General features: G+C 34.6%; 1 protein-coding gene across 5 annotated transcripts; it reads left to right on the forward strand.

Moving 5' to 3' along the window:
• The first annotated feature begins 3,711 nt into the window (after window positions 1–3,711).
• LOC122304110 (zinc finger BED domain-containing protein RICESLEEPER 2-like) lies at window positions 3,712–14,513 on the forward strand. Of its 5 annotated transcripts, none has more exons than XM_043116162.1 (3): window positions 3,712–4,065; window positions 5,052–5,146; window positions 12,226–14,513. In XM_043116162.1, exon 3 carries the CDS (start codon window positions 12,253–12,255, stop codon window positions 14,221–14,223), a length of 1,971 nt encoding a protein of 656 aa, XP_042972096.1. In that variant the 5' UTR covers window positions 3,712–4,065; window positions 5,052–5,146; window positions 12,226–12,252; the 3' UTR covers window positions 14,224–14,513. The 5 variants fall into 5 exon arrangements, with proteins under 5 accessions (XP_042972096.1, XP_042972094.1, XP_042972095.1 ...); XM_043116160.1 differs by having other exon boundaries at window positions 3,712–4,060; XM_043116161.1 differs by lacking the exon at window positions 5,052–5,146.
• The last annotated feature ends 1,309 nt before the right edge of the window (window positions 14,514–15,822 follow it).

Here is a 15,822-nt window from a genome sequence, read left to right on the forward strand (position 1 = left end):
GAGCCCTGATTTCCTATTCCTTTAAGGTATATATGGTCAAGATAGATTGCTTAAAGATGCATGCAACTGAGAAGGCCCGCATGAAGGATATGTTTATAAGCATTGGGAAAAGCATTCCTTTTACAACTAATATGTGGACGTCAATTCAGATCCTAAGTTATATGCATATCACATCCCACTTCATTGATAATGAGTGGATGTTGCATAAGTGAATTTTGGCATTCAAGCAAATTCAAGATCACAAAGGGAAAAGTATTGGAATGGAGTTAGATGATTGTATGAATGATTGGGGAATTAAAAAGTTTCTTAATATCACAGTTGAAAACGCTAGTGCAATTGATTAATTGAAGTGAAATTGTACAGTCTTAGAAGATATAATTCGTGACCACGAGTATATACATGTTAGATATTGTGCTCACATTATCAAAATTATAGTCAATGAGGGTCTGAAGGAAGTTGATGAGTCAATTATCAAGGTCTGCAATATTATTAAGTACATTAAGGCTTGCCCCCAAAGGCTTGACAAGTTTAAGTTCAATGTCGAACGATTAAAAATCAGAGAGCCTTCCCACTAGATAGAACTCGACATACACGATGTTGGATGTAGCAAAAAAGTATCAGAGAGCCTTCGGGAGGATGGAGGTTTATATCATACTTTGTTCGAGGAGCAGGGAGAAAGGGGCTCAGACCACCAGACACTCATGATTGGAATAATGTGAGGTACTTTGTTCAGTTTTTTAAATTTTTTTATGATACTATTATTCGCATATCTAGTAGTTTATATTGTACTACGACTTGTACTTTAAGGAGCTTTTGGGGCTTTTATGACCACTTGCAAAGAAGTTATAAAAGTAGTGTCAAGTTGTTAAATGGTTATGGCTATGAGGAAGAAATCTAAGTACAATAAATATTGGGTGGATGTTAAGAAAATAAACAGGTTATTATTTGTGGATGCGATTCTTAATCCCCAATATAAGTTGGTTATTGTAGAGTTTTAGATTAGGGATGTACTCGATAATGAGAAGGTTGATTAGTTCATTAGAACATTGAAAAATGATACTAAAACCTTATATAGCCATTACAACAACAGTGGTCAATCTTCAAGTGCAGGTAAAAATTCCTCAAGACCAATAGGTTTGACTTCTTCATTATATAACACACATGCTCCGAATTTAGCAGTTTTAATGCGAGTGTATCATCAAATCTGAGCATTAAGGAATATTGTGTAATGTAAATCTAAAATTGAATAATATTTTATGGATGATATCGAGGCACCTAATGATACATTTACTATCTTAATTTGGTAGAATTTTCATTTCACCAAGTTTCTAGCCCTATCCTAAGTGGCTAGGGTTGTGTTGGTCATTCCTAATACTATAATTACCTTTGAGTTGACATTTAGCACCAAAAGTTGTGTGTTGGATTTTTATTGTAGTTCATTGGATCTGAGAATTATGGAGGCACTTATTTACACACAGAATTGACTAAGGTCAACGCCTATTGGACTAGATATTGTTAATGATGCTGAGAGCTATAGAGTTTAGTCGGGTAACTTTAGACTTTTAGCCTTAATTTTTAAATGATTAATTAGATATTTGTATTGTTTTAATTATTTAGCTTATAATTTTTATTGTTTTGTAGACCTATTTGTGAACCCCACAATACTTGTGGAGGATTGAGATAGTGACATTATGAGAGGGAGTCTGATAGATGAGTCATGAATGGCATCATTAACTTTTATGTTAACTTTACTATAAGTATTATCCTTTAGTTATGTAGTGTAATGTCTAATTTTATTTAATTTTCAAAACAATGCATGATATTTGGAGTTGAAGTTAGTAACTGGGTGAGAACTATGCATTTGGATGCAGTTGTAGTTGGGATTGTTAATTTTCATTGTTTTGGAAACAATTATGATACTTTGTAACATTTGAATGGTTGTGGTGTCACTGGTTTATAACTTTGGTTGTTAAATTGATGTAATTATGGAAGTGAGTCCCAAAGGGAGTTGTAATTTGTAACTTTGTAATATCCATCTACAGCAACAAATACTCGTTAGTGAGTGTGTTCTTGTGTGATATTTGCACCTTGCAGTGCATTAAGATCTTGTGCTGCATGATTTTGTTTTAATGTTTATGATTCTATTTTCTATATTTGGTTATTTGCTTTTTTATTATAGATGGATTGTAATAATATAATATATAATTTTATTGATGATGATGTCTTTTAATTTACATTATATATATTGGTGTCATGTTTGCTTATTTGTTTGTTGGTTCTTATAATAATCATTTATTATTAATTTATTATTGTTTGTTGGTTTTATTAATCATCTCAAATATCATCTAATTTTATTTCTCTTTAGTGGAGTTTAAGGTGAGGTTTGGATAGTGAGATGAGATGAGATAATTTTAAATGAAAGTTGAATAATATATTGTTAGAATATTTGTTTTTAATATTATTATTGTTTTAGGATTTGAAAAAGTTAAATTGTTTATTATATTTTATATGAAAATTTGTAAAAATTTTAATGATGAGATGTGTTGAGATGATTTTAATATCCAAACTAAGCCTAAAGAGGTCAAGGATGGAATTATTGTTTTAGATATGTAGTAATAGAAAGTAATAGAAGATCACATAATTTTATTAAGCATTTTTTCTAAGGTTGTTTTGGCCTAGCCCGACACAATGGACCATTGGACCTACCCAACTTCGAGTTGGGCTATGACACAGACTCTGGAGTATCGCTTTGATCAAAGTCGGAGCTCCACCTAACCTCTAACCTAACCCTAGTCGAAGTCAGAGGTCAAAGTTGACCATTCTGACTCTCTTGGAAATGGAGCCCACCTTAATATATAGCATAAGAATTTAAAAAATTATAATATATATAATTTAAAATTCAAATATATATTTTAGTTTGGTTCAATCTAATTTGGTTATAAAATATTGAAAAAGGGTATCAAATCGGTTTCTAATTGATTTCGATTCCTAGGAACCAAAATCGACCAAACATGTATTAAATTAATTTTTCGATTTTTTCTTACACTCCTACTTAGTATGTATATTTAGGGTATTTTTTTTTTTTGAAAAATGATATTTGTAGTCTCCGCATACTCCTTTTAAAAAATATGGATAAATTTAAGACCTACATGAAAAAATTATTTTTTTAATAGGGGCCTCCACATTGTTTTAAATGGAGTATGTAGGAACTTTACACTCTAGTGCAGACTCTAGGATTGTGTATTACCATTTTTTTTTTCTTCGAGGATTCTTTTTAAAGAAATGATATTTATAGTCCTAAAGGTTACAGTCTCCATGTATTCCATTTGTTAAAAGTGGGTAAATTTGATACTCATATGAAAAAAAAAAATTTTAATAGTAACCTTCACTTATTTTTAAAATATGTATGCAGAGAACTACACGCTCCAAAATATATATGGCATTATTTGTTTTGTTAGCTAGAAGAAGCTTTGTGCCAAATTACAAATAAAAGGGAACGTGGTTGTGTACTACTTAGTTTTGTTTGTTTTTGTATATGAGATAAGATGAGTTGAGATAAAAGTTAAAAATTAAATAAAATATTATTAATATATATATTTTTAAATTATTATTATTTTAATATTTTAAAAAATTAATAGAATGAAAATGATTGTGAAAACAAAATAGCCCTAAACGTTGCTGAGCGTAATTATAGGATTACGATATTCCCAGTACAAAACCACCTGCCAAACGGGCTCGCTCCTACAAGACACTTCTCCCGATTTCTTTTGTTATTTGGTTCTGTTTGAAAACCGGTCCTCCCCAGAACGGAGCGGCACAGGCACCGCGTCGCACGCCGTCGTCAGGAGACAAAGGACAGCAACCCAAACGTACGGCGGAACCTACGCGCAGCCGCTTCACAGAAAAACACCGACGCACTCCTCCGCTTCAACAATACCCACAAACCCGACTCTACTCGCCCGGCTCGGGACGACCGCACGCGCCACTACCAACGGAAACCCACGGTTCACCACTTCGCACAGCACCCTAACGCCGCTCACAAGCTTCATCTTGCAACAGCGTATGGTTCGGACCTTCTGCTTTTTCTTCTTCTTGTTTGTGTTTAATGGATTCGAACGGTTACCGAGAAATCCGTAGGTAAAGATTATAAATGCTCTGATACCAGATGGTTAAAAACCCCCAGTTCCTGACGAACTGAAATCAGAAAAATTAACGTAAAAACAAAAGTGAGAGGGAAAGATGAGGATAAATTGAGTGGGAAAACAAACCAGATTCCGTTGATACTAATGTCACATCCTTTTTTCTTGGTTAACTCTTTTTTTTTCGTTATATATGTCTAGTTTTCGGTTCTCTGACTCAATTCCCATTGTTGTGGTTTATTATTGCTTTGAAACTGTTGAATTACTAGTGTGGAGCCGAATAGTCATTTGACGAAGGGTTTTCCAATTGTTCCCAGTGCAAAACTGAAAAATAAAGTTTTCAGTTTATTCTGTTAATTTTCTTTGTTGCGGCTGTCCTTGTTTTGGTTATGTCGGATTTTTAAATCAAATAAAGACTTATAAAGGTAGGCTTTTCATTTCGAGGAAAATTTTAGCATGTTTTGAGGATATTTTTTCCGTTCACTTTTCAGTAGTGTATTATTGGAAGGAACTGATAAGATCTTTTTATTTCCTCATCTCTCTCTCTCTCTTTCTCTCTTGGAAGTTTATTAGAAATGCCTAAGGTGTAGCTCAAGCACATAGGAAGTATAAAAGAGGAACTCCTAACACAAAAAAGAGACAAGAAAATCATGGGAAAATATTTCTTTCTGTCCTCTTATGTTGATTTTGACCGAGATATCTTTCCATATTTATGCAAAAGCAAAGGGTTTCATGAATTTTACTTCGAAGTTTGTTTTATATGCATCATCAAATGTAAAGTGGGAAGTGGTATCTTATAATCTTCTTCTTCTTCTTCTTCTTCTTCTTTTTTATTTTTTTATTTTTTATTTTTATAATAATTTTCCTGGTTGTCTTGTCAGTAAGTAACATGCACTTTACTTCCCAAAATAGGTACACATGCAACAGTGATTTTTGAACAGCCATCGCGCCCTCCTCTTTGTTTTAGCAAGAAAGTGCTCTTATGGTGTCCCCTAAACCCACAAGAGGTGTTTATCTCATTTTGTGTGGATGATTTTCTACAAATATTTTCCAGTCAACATTTTTACTAATTTTAGCAATTGAACTGGAAGCTTTGTATAATCTAGTACTTTAAAGTTGTCATCTATTTAAGCAAGCAAGAACTTATAAGAAAAATCTATTTAGGCAAGCATTCCCAAAAAGTTTGGTATTTACTCAATAGCAGATCTTTGAATTCATGTATCACATATTTGGTCAAGATTTTCGTAGAAAATTGTTGTTTCATCATTCATTTGGCCCTCACTCGGGCATGACTAAATTCAATCCTGTGATGTAAAATATAGCTTTTTTTTTTTAGTTAGTTCTTATACATTTTCTATTTTCATCATCAAGGGCATGTTTTGGTAATGAGATGTGAGGAGATGTGATACCCCATATGATAAGGATAAGAGTAGGTGGTGTATGGGAGATCTCACATTACTTGGGAATGAGAAGTTCTTGCTCTTTATAATGATCCAGTGGTACTCCAATTGTATCATTGACTAGTTCTTTTGGAGTATAGGTTAAGTGATTTGGGCCTTCTACTGGAGCATTACGGGAGAATTCTGTGAATAGTAGTGAAATGGTTTGAGTTAAGATGTTTTATTGGGTTTTGGGAAATAAGAGAGAAAAAGTTGAATAAAAATATTATAAAGTAAAAAAATTGTTTGAATATTATTTTTTCATATTATTTTTGTTTTGAAATTTTAAAAAGTTGTATTGTTTTTTATGTTTTATTTGGAAGTATGGGAAAGTTGTAATGATTAGGTAATGATTAAATGAAAAAATTGAAGATTTGAAATTGAAAAGTGTTTTGTGTTTAAGTGATGTTCGGAAAGGAAATTATGAAAAGTTTTGAGATGAGATGAGATGTTTTGAACTCATCTCACTTCCCAAACATGGCCTAAGTCTTTGCAGAAGGTCTTCTTTAAACAATTGGTTATTTAATAAATTTACACCTTGAATCACTTGTCAAAATAAAAAATAATTTTATGTTTTGAGTCACTAGTTATAATGCCCATCTCATTATAGATTGTATATGCTATCCACCTTCTTATTGTCGTTAAAATTTTGGTTTTAAACCAAGAAAAGTCCAAACTTCTTATGGGCTTATACTTCAAAAAAACTTGTCAGAGTTACAATAGGATACCAATGAAATCTTTTAAAGCACAAGAATTTCTCTATGCTAGACATTGCAATTGCATTCACCACCCTCCTAGCCTTGTGTAATACCCCATATGATAAGGATATGGGTAGGTGATGTATGAGATCTCACATTGCTTGGGAATGAGAAGTTCTTGCTCTTTATAAGGTTCCAATGGGGCTCCAATTGTATCATTGACTAGTCCTTTTAAAGTATATGCCATGTGGTTTGAGCCTTCCATTAGGACGTTACAAATGGTATCAGAGCCTATCCCAACCAGAAATGTGGGACTTGAGCCGTGTCAACTACAATAGATAAGCCCAACGAGGACATCGGGAATTTAAGGGAGGTAGATTGTTAGGTGATGTATGAGATCTCACATTGCTTGGAAAGGAGAAGTTCTTGCTCTTTATAAGGTTCCAATGGGGCTCCAATTGTATCACTGACTAGTCCTTTTAAAGTATAGGCCATGTGGTTTGAGCCTTCTATTAGGACGTTACACCTTGTATGCTCAATTTGGGGTATTACTTAATAGGATCCTTAGTCTTGATTTTTCTTTGCTGCAAACTCTAGTGGAAAGTCATCTACTAAGCCTATAGCCTTTTTCTGTTGGGCCTTAAATTTAAGTTTATTATATATTTGAATTTCAAAGTTAGTAGGATTTATTAAACTAATGGGACATGCTTGGGTGGCTACAGAAATGATAGAGAGACACTCATTAAGAATATCAAAGGATGGAACTGCTTTAGTTACTTGCATGTCGTATGGGGCATTGAAGGTTCTATACAGGTGTCAAGCTTACGGTTTTAGCATGTGAATTGTCATTGATGCTTGAATAAATTATATATCGATTAGTTAGGGGCCCTTTTGCCACACTAGCACCAAGCTCTGGTTCTCATTTTGAGAGTCAGGGTTCAACATCCCCTTGCCCCTTGTGTAGCCAAAGAAATGAGATTTTACCATATATTGATTATGTGTTACTAATATTGGGGTTTAAGGAACATCAAACCTTTTGAGTATACTAATGCTTCTACACAACAACCTTCGTTTGTGGTCTTTTGAAGGTTGTTGTGTAGAAGCATTAGCGTACTAAATAAGAAACAACCTTCATTTGTGGTCTTTGCTCTAGTAGTTTTAGGATGTGGGCCTTTGTGAGAATTTTTTTTAGGTAAAGTTTTTGGATAGTTAAATTTGGAACCTTGAATACTTATTATCAAAAAAATATATATATTTATTGGAACCCTGAATTGATATTGTTTACCATAAGGATATGTGTTTCTAGTCCAGCTATGTGCTATTAGCTTAAATTTATTTTATTTTACAAGTAAGATAAATTTAATTAATGATCATAAAGGCACCATCTAAGGGGATGTTTGGAAACACATCCCATCCCATCCCATCTCATTTCATCCCATCTTATTCCTTCCCAAACATCATTTAAACACAAACACTTTCAAACTAATCACTACAACATTTTCAAAGTAATCATTAAAACTTTCCCAAAGTTTCAAAAAAAAAAAAATTCAACATTTTCAAATCTCAAAACAAAAATAATATTAAAAAATTATATTTTAACAACATTTTAACTTTATAAAAAAAAAAATTCAACTTTTTATCTCTTATTTCCCAAAACCCAATAAATACTTAACTTAAGCTATCTTACTACTATTCACAAACAATCTTTCTATTATTCACAAAATTCTCATCTCATCTCATTCTCTAGGCATCCCCTAAGTACACATGAGCATACATTGGATCTACCTATCTAAAGAAAGTAAAAGGCTGAAAAGCTAAAGATAGAGAAACATAAATAAGCAAAAATTCAAGAGTATAGCTTATTAAAGAAGAAAGCTTTCAGATCATCCATTATCCTTGTGTTGTTCTTTGAAATTTTGATCATTTCATTCACTCCAATCTCCACAATAAGCATATTGGAAATCATTTTCCACCATAGCCTAATGTGTTCACTCCCAAATCGACATTTCAAACATTCTTATAGATCTACCACCCATCTCAGCATCACTTAGATGAACTCAAAGAGGCCAAAAACTGCTTGCCACGAAGTACAAGCTATCTGGCGATGAAGTAAGAGATGATCCACTGTTTCCTGTACCTTTTTGCATGTGCAGCACCATTCAATCATCACAGCATGTCTTGTTGATAAGCACTTAAAGGTAAGGTTTGTACCTAATGTAGCCCTAAAAAAGGGCAATTCTTAGGGGGCCTTACTTCTACTATGAATTCCATGAGTGGATAACACTATTGCGATGGATCAATACATTATAGAACAACTTGACTTCAAACAATCCCATTTTGGATTTGATGCATTGCTAGGGGTGTACTCGGTCCGGTCTAGTCAATCTTGGAGGAGAATTTTGGACCGGATCAATTCTTTCAGTCCACCAAAACACCAAACCAAGACCGATTTGGTTTGGTCCAATCGGTCTTATTTGGGTATTTCAGTCCGAGTCTTTTTTTATTTATTTTTCCAAGTTTTTGACAAAAAGTTGTATAAAATGATGAAAAAAAGTAATTAAGTGAATATTTAATCTAAGTTCTCTAACCAAGAGTATACTTAACTAATCATGTATTTTAAGTAAGTGTAATAAATTAATAATGTTATCAATATGTGTACTATCAATAATTAATAGTTTTTTTTTTTTTTGAGAAAATAGTTAATACCTTGTCTTAAAATTATTAGCATTTTAATAGTTTTTATAATTTAAGCATAAATACTTAGGTTAGAAGAAAATTACATAATTACTTATAATTAGTTAGAAGAAAGGTACACAATGACTTGCTTTCAATTTATACAACTACTTTAAAAAATTATAAAATATCATATAAAAAAATATTTAAAAATTTATATTGTAAACTCGATTGATCTAGTCCGGTCTTGGGTGAAAGGACCGAAAACCAATTTTCTCTACTTTCTTGGATCGAGAACAACCAGTTCCTTAATTGGTTTGGTCCAAACTGACTGAAATTGGTCGGTTTTTTCGGTTTTGATGGAAATTCTTACACCCCTACCCATTGCATTTCAAGCCCATCTTTTTTTTTCAAACACATGTAATACAATTGAGTAGTGTAGAATGATTTCTCAATCTTGTGCCGCTCTGTTAAAATTTTCTACACATTGAGGAAGTCTATTTGGAAGCTTTATATTCTCTATTATAAAGGCATCCTTTGACCGAGCAAGGAAAAATAGATATGGGAATGCCCTGGTAAGAGGGTGATTTCCACACCACATCCTATCAAAACTTTTTTATTATTTATTTATTTTTTATTGGTATCGGGTGTCCAGGAACAACAAACATCCTGACTAATCCCAAGGGTGCACAGGCTATCGGCGCGGAGTTTCCTGCAAGTGCACCTCAGGTAATTCAAGAAGAAAATCCCTCGGTCCGATGGCCCCTAAAGATTGTTTGCACCCAAGGGGGTTTGAACTTTAGACCTGGGGAGAGCATATCCCCAAGCCCAAGGCCTTTACCACTTGAGCCAACCACTAGGGGTTCACATCCTATCAAAACTTTATTTTGGATCATCTCCCACCAACCACCACATATATGATAATTTTTTAAAACACCCTTGAGCCCATTCTAATATCTTTTAATGGTCCAACTGCATGTGTTCCATTCACCTCATTACAGCTCCATCAACTATCATATCACATTGATCACCATTCTCTGTAGGTTCTCTCTTTGTCGCATACATGTAACATCCCATTGGAAAGCCTAAACCACGTGGTCAATACTCCAAAATGACTTGTCAATGATACAATTGGAGCTTCATTAGAACCTTATAAAGAGCAAGAACTTCACATTTTCAATCAATGTGGGATCTCATACACCACCTATCCTTATTCTTATCATATAGGGAATCACAATCACCCCTGTTAAATTTCAGACTTCCTCACTGGGTCAGTCCGTCGTAGGTGAGAGGGCTCAAGTCCCACATTTCTGGTTGTGATAGGCTCTAATACTATTTGTAAAGTCCTAATGGAAGGCTCAAACCACATGGCCTATACTTTAAAAGGACTAGTCAATGATAAATTGGAGCCCCATTGGAACCTTATAAAGAGCAAGAACTTTTCCTTCCCAAGCAATGTGAGATCTCATACATCACCTACCCATATCCTTATCATATGTGGGATCCTTATAAAGAGCAAGAACTTCTCGTTCCCAAGCAATGTTGGATCTCATACACAACCTACCCTTATACTTATCATATGGGGTATCACAATACAGCCATAGCCACTTTCTGAAGAGGACCTAGTTGAATGTAATAAATTTTCTTATATCCCAAGACTCTTGCCGTTGCTAAAGATAAGATTTTAAAGTCGCTCAAGCAATTTCTTTAAAAAAGAAGAGCAAGCAAGATAAGGCTTTTCAGCCGTATTGCACAAGAGCGCCCAACGCCCTATCTTAATAATACGAAAGGGGCTCGAAAGCTGCAAAGAAAGTCGAGTTGCTATAATTGAGCTGTGAAATCTCTGCCATGGTGAGGTATTGGAAGTGTTCAGCGAATATAGAGAAAGACACTAAAAAAGAGCACCATGATATATTGGCAGGCAAGGCTTAAAAATCGGAGTCAGGTTCGAAATCAAATAGGAACCAATTCAATGAGTCGGATGATTCAACAAATATATAATTTATGTATTTAGCCTCAATTTATGGAATTCTCCTCCAGAGCTGTGGAATTAACAACTATTAGAAAGTAGAATTACCAACAGTTTGATCTTGGACTGGCCCCCTTTGCATGACCTAGAAAGAAAAAGAAGTCCGTGCTACTATAAGGCCTCTAAACTCCTCCCTCAGGACACTGTTGTGTTGCCCATGGGGATGGGGTGGCACCTGCCCTTAGATATTTAGGAGCACATCTTGGGGGAGTCACTAGGCGGAATTCCAGGCCTCCAGCTCCTCTCCCTTGCCACCCCATAAAAGTTCCTCTGTAAATTATCAATGCAATTGGATACCTGCAGGGAAGTGGAATAAAGACTTAAAATAGGCAGGTTGATTAGAGAAAGTGCTCTTTATCAGAGTTATTCTATCACCTTTGGACAAATAAATCCTCTTTCATCCAACCAATCGACGTCCACCTTTTTGAGAACACCTTCACAAATTGACTTGGCTATTTGCTTAAACATATATAGGAAAGAAAATCTAATTCCAGGATGAGTTAATTGTTGCTTTGGCGTCCATTTTAAGACCATCTTATTCATCCATAGTTTCTGCAAATCTTTAATGAATAACCTTCTCCATGACATGTTTCTTGAGCTGGTATTAGTCTTACCAATAAACCCGATATTTCACTTAATCAAAAAGATGAAAAAAAAAAAGACTTGGTTGAGATTGCTTAAAAATTCAGAGTAACCTTCTTTCCAAATCTAGGGACATCTTTTGATAATCTTGTGCAAGATCTAGGGATTTTTTGTAAGCTTTCCATTAATGCATTGAATATGCTTAGAAACTTTTAAGAATTGTTTCTTTTAAATCTCTCTTACCATCTCCCCCACCCTTCTCTTCATAATTGTCTCCTGTTCTTTCCTCATGTTATAACTAATCAACATTTCTATGTAACCAGGGACAAAAAATCGCATTTAGTACTAGTTTTCCTAATTGTTATTAAAGTTTGAGTAACTGTACCATATTTTTTTCTTGGATTCTTTGTATCTATATTTTCCATTTGGTTCCAGTTGTCTTCTATGCTTTACATTTGATTTCAATAATTTGCTTCATGTTTCTCAATAATATACTGCTTGAAATGGTTTTGTACTGTATAGGAAATGAACAACTAGTGTCTTCTTTTTTTGGTGATGATGTCTCACATAGGTTACTGTTTGTTCTGCAGTTTATAGATTTTGTTAGTTTTCTTTCAGTTTTTATTTATCAACATAACATATTTGTATATATTTTTGATTTACAGATTTCGGTGAAAGATTAGGTTCATGCTATGGATTTGTCAGATGCTGTAATAGTCAATTCTAGCCGTTTGAAATCAGTTGTATGGAATGACTTTGATAGGGTCAAGAAAGGTGATACCTGTGTGGCTGTATGTAGGCATTGTAAAAAGAAACTTAGTGGATCAAGTACAAGCGGAACATCACATTTGAGGAATCATTTGATCAGGTGCCAGAGAAGATCTAATCATGGCATACCTCAATATATTGCAGCGAGGGAAAAGAAAAAAGAAAGGACCCTAGCTCTGGCAAATTTAAATTTGGATCAAGAGCAGCGAAAGGATGAAATGCTCAGCCTTGCGAATGTTAGATTTGAGCAAGAGCAACATATGAAAGATGAGCTTGTTAACGGTGGAACCGGTAGCTTCGATCAAAGGCGAAGTCAATTTGATCTTGCTCGCATGATCATTTTACATGGGTATCCATTAGCCATGGTTGAGCATTTTGGATTTAGAGTATTTGTTAAGAATATGCAGCCACTTTTTGAGCTCGTGACATTTAGTAAAGCTGAGGCTGATTGTATTGAAATTTACATGAAAGAGAAACAGAAGGTGAACGAAGTGTTGGATAAATTGCCTGGAAAAATCAGCCTCACTGCAGAGTTGTGGGCTGCTTATGGCGACGTTGAGTACTTGTGTTTGACAGCACACTACATTGATGAATCTTGGCTGTTAAAGAAGATGGTTCTAAATTTTAGTTTGGTTGATCCTTCCCATACTGAAGACATGCGCTCAGATGTTATCATGACATGTTTGATGGATTGGGATATTGACCGTAAGTTGTTTTCCATGACATTTGATAGTTGTTCTACCAACGACAACATTGTCTTTAAAATCAGAGACCGGCTGTCCCAGAACAGATTTCTTTATTGTAATGGCCAATTCTTTGATGTACGCTGTGTGGCAAATGTTATCAATTTGATGGTTCAGGATGCCTTGGAAGCACTATCCGATGTAACCAATAAGATTCGGGAAAGCATTCAACACTTTAAAAGTACCCAAGCAATGCAAGCCAAGTTCAATGAAGTGGCTGAAGAAGTTAAAGTTCAAAGTCAAAAGTCCTTATGTCTAGATAATTCATTGCGATGGAACTCCACATATATTATGCTTGAAGTGGCCTTGGAATACAGGGAGGCATTTTCTCTTTTGCAAGAAAATGACCCCGTCTACACAATGTGCCCATCTGACACAGAGTGGGAGAGAGTGAGTGTTGTTACTAGTTTCTTGAAGCTCTTTGTTGAGGTTACGAATGTTTTGACAAAGTGCAAGTCTCCAACAGCAAATATATATTTTCCTGAGCTCTGTGATATTCACTTGCAGTTGATTGAATGGTGCCAGAATTCAGATCATTGTATAAGTTCTTTGGCATCGAAGATGAGAAATAAGTTTGAAGAATATTGGGAGAGATGCAGCTCTGGTTTAGCAGTTGCAGCCATCTTAGATCCTCGATTTAAGATGAAACTGGTAGAGTATTACTATCCACAAATCTATGGTAGCAGTGCTTCAGAACGTGTTGATGATGTCTTTCACTGTGTCAAGGAACTTTACAATGAACATTCAATCTGCTCACCACTGGCTTCTCTTGATCAAGGTCTGTCCTGGCAAGTGGGTGGTTCCTCACCTGCTTCAAGGGATAGGCTGATGGGGTTTGACAAATACCTACATGAAACTGCTCATGGTGAAGGCATGAAATCAGATCTAGACAAGTATCTAGAGGAGCCCCTCTTTCCTCGTAATGTAGATTTCAACATATTAAATTGGTGGAAAGTACACACTCCTAGGTATCCTATCTTATCTATGATGGCGCGGAATGTGTTGGCAGTTCCCATGTCCAAATTTACTTCAGAGTTTGCATTCAACACTGGAGGAAGGGTGCTCCGTCGAAATTGGAGTTCACTGAGTCCACAGACAGTCCAAGCGTTGGTGTGTTCACAAGATTGGATACGGAATGAACTAGAAAGTTAATTTTCTTTTCTTTCCCCTTTAAATCTCATTTTTGGTAAATTCTATCTGTCATTGAGCTTTCTTTTTCTTGGATTTCTGTAGCTCATCTATGGCAGGATCAAGCTAATCCCTGTACCAATATTTTGATGCATAGTAGTGAGTCAATTTTAAGGTTGTCCATTCTAATATTTGCCATCTTTCTTTACATCGGTCTAGATGGGGTGGCAATAAACTATTTCTTGCTCAAATTGTACCAGCGTATCTGTATTTTTTCTTATTTATTTATTTTTTCCATACTGTAGAGGACTGCCTATGTTCTAGTCATCACTCAATTCCTTTGTGGTTTGGGATAAATAGACGAGTTTTTATCCCAGGAATGCATGCTACATCAGTGAGTTTTACTTTATGCAAAACGTGCGTCGCCTTCTGCCACTCGAGCCCTCACATGCAAACGTGATTAGATGCCTATCATAATCATGAGTAGCCACAGGCAATCAATCAATATTGAAAAATCAACTTTTAGGCCCATACAATCTAAAGGGTTGAATTAGAGGTGCTAACCGTATGGTGCTGGGCAGGGCCCCTTCCCCATATCTCACCTGCATGGTGCGGGGAGGAGTTTTCAACCCCATCCCTACCTCTGCCCAGAGCCCCCCGTCCTGGTAGGCCCTTGCCCCGCGGTGTGCCGGGGGGGGGGGGGGGGGGGGGGGGGGTTCTCAAAAATCCATCCTCCTCACCTCAATTTAGGCCAACTCATTGAGTCTAAAAAATTATTTTTGAATTTAAAAATATTTTTTTGAACTCAAATTATAATATAATTTAAATTATAAATTAAAATTTATAAATATAAAAATAATTTAAACCCGTCAAAGTTATATTTTGAATTGCTTTAGCCTCTTAAGCTAAAGATGAGGCTAAAACAATATAATAGTCATACTTAAGTAATATGAGACTTAATAGTAATGATGAAATGAGATGATATAAGAATTTTGTGTTTTATCTTACTTGTCAAACTTGCTCTAAATATATTTTTAAGTCAGGTCAATAGTAATATTTCGATTCTCGAAAAATTGTAGAAGTGACTTTATTCTTAATGGTGGGGAGCAGTGTAATATAATTATCAAATTTAGTTTATTCTACAAGAACTTAATGGTTAATAGCCCATCTACTCATCATTACTAAATCACATACCGCACTTGTTTTTTTTTTTTTTTAATTTTATTTTGTTCTACTCTTAGTAAAGTAAATGAGTTCTTCTATTTATCATCAATATACCACATATTTGATAAAGAAAAAAAAAAAAAAAATCATGTGTGGTTTGTGGTGTTGAGATGATGGATAGAATTTCTTAATGGATAAAATCTTTTAAGATCATGCATGTTACTGTTTTGTTTTAAGAAATGCTATTTATTATCTATACACCATATATTAATATGTGATTTGTTATTTTTATCTTTTTATTTAAATACATATATTTATATATCAATATATATTTAAATAGAATGAAAAAAATAATAAATTACATAATTGTATGTGGTATAAGGGATGACAATTATTTTTATGTTATAAACTATATTAAATTGTATGACCACATTTAGCTAGCTATCAAATGCATAGTGC

The sequence above is a fragment of the Carya illinoinensis genome, chromosome 3, assembly GCF_018687715.1.
Source record: "Carya illinoinensis cultivar Pawnee chromosome 3, C.illinoinensisPawnee_v1, whole genome shotgun sequence".
In the NCBI taxonomy this organism is placed as follows: Eukaryota; Viridiplantae; Streptophyta; class Magnoliopsida; order Fagales; family Juglandaceae; genus Carya; species Carya illinoinensis.

Excerpts from the sequence above, each read along its gene's own strand:
- LOC122304110 (XM_043116162.1), top strand. The coding sequence starts at position 12,253 with ATGGATTTGTCAGATGCTGTAATAGTCAATTCTAGCCGTTTGAAATCA.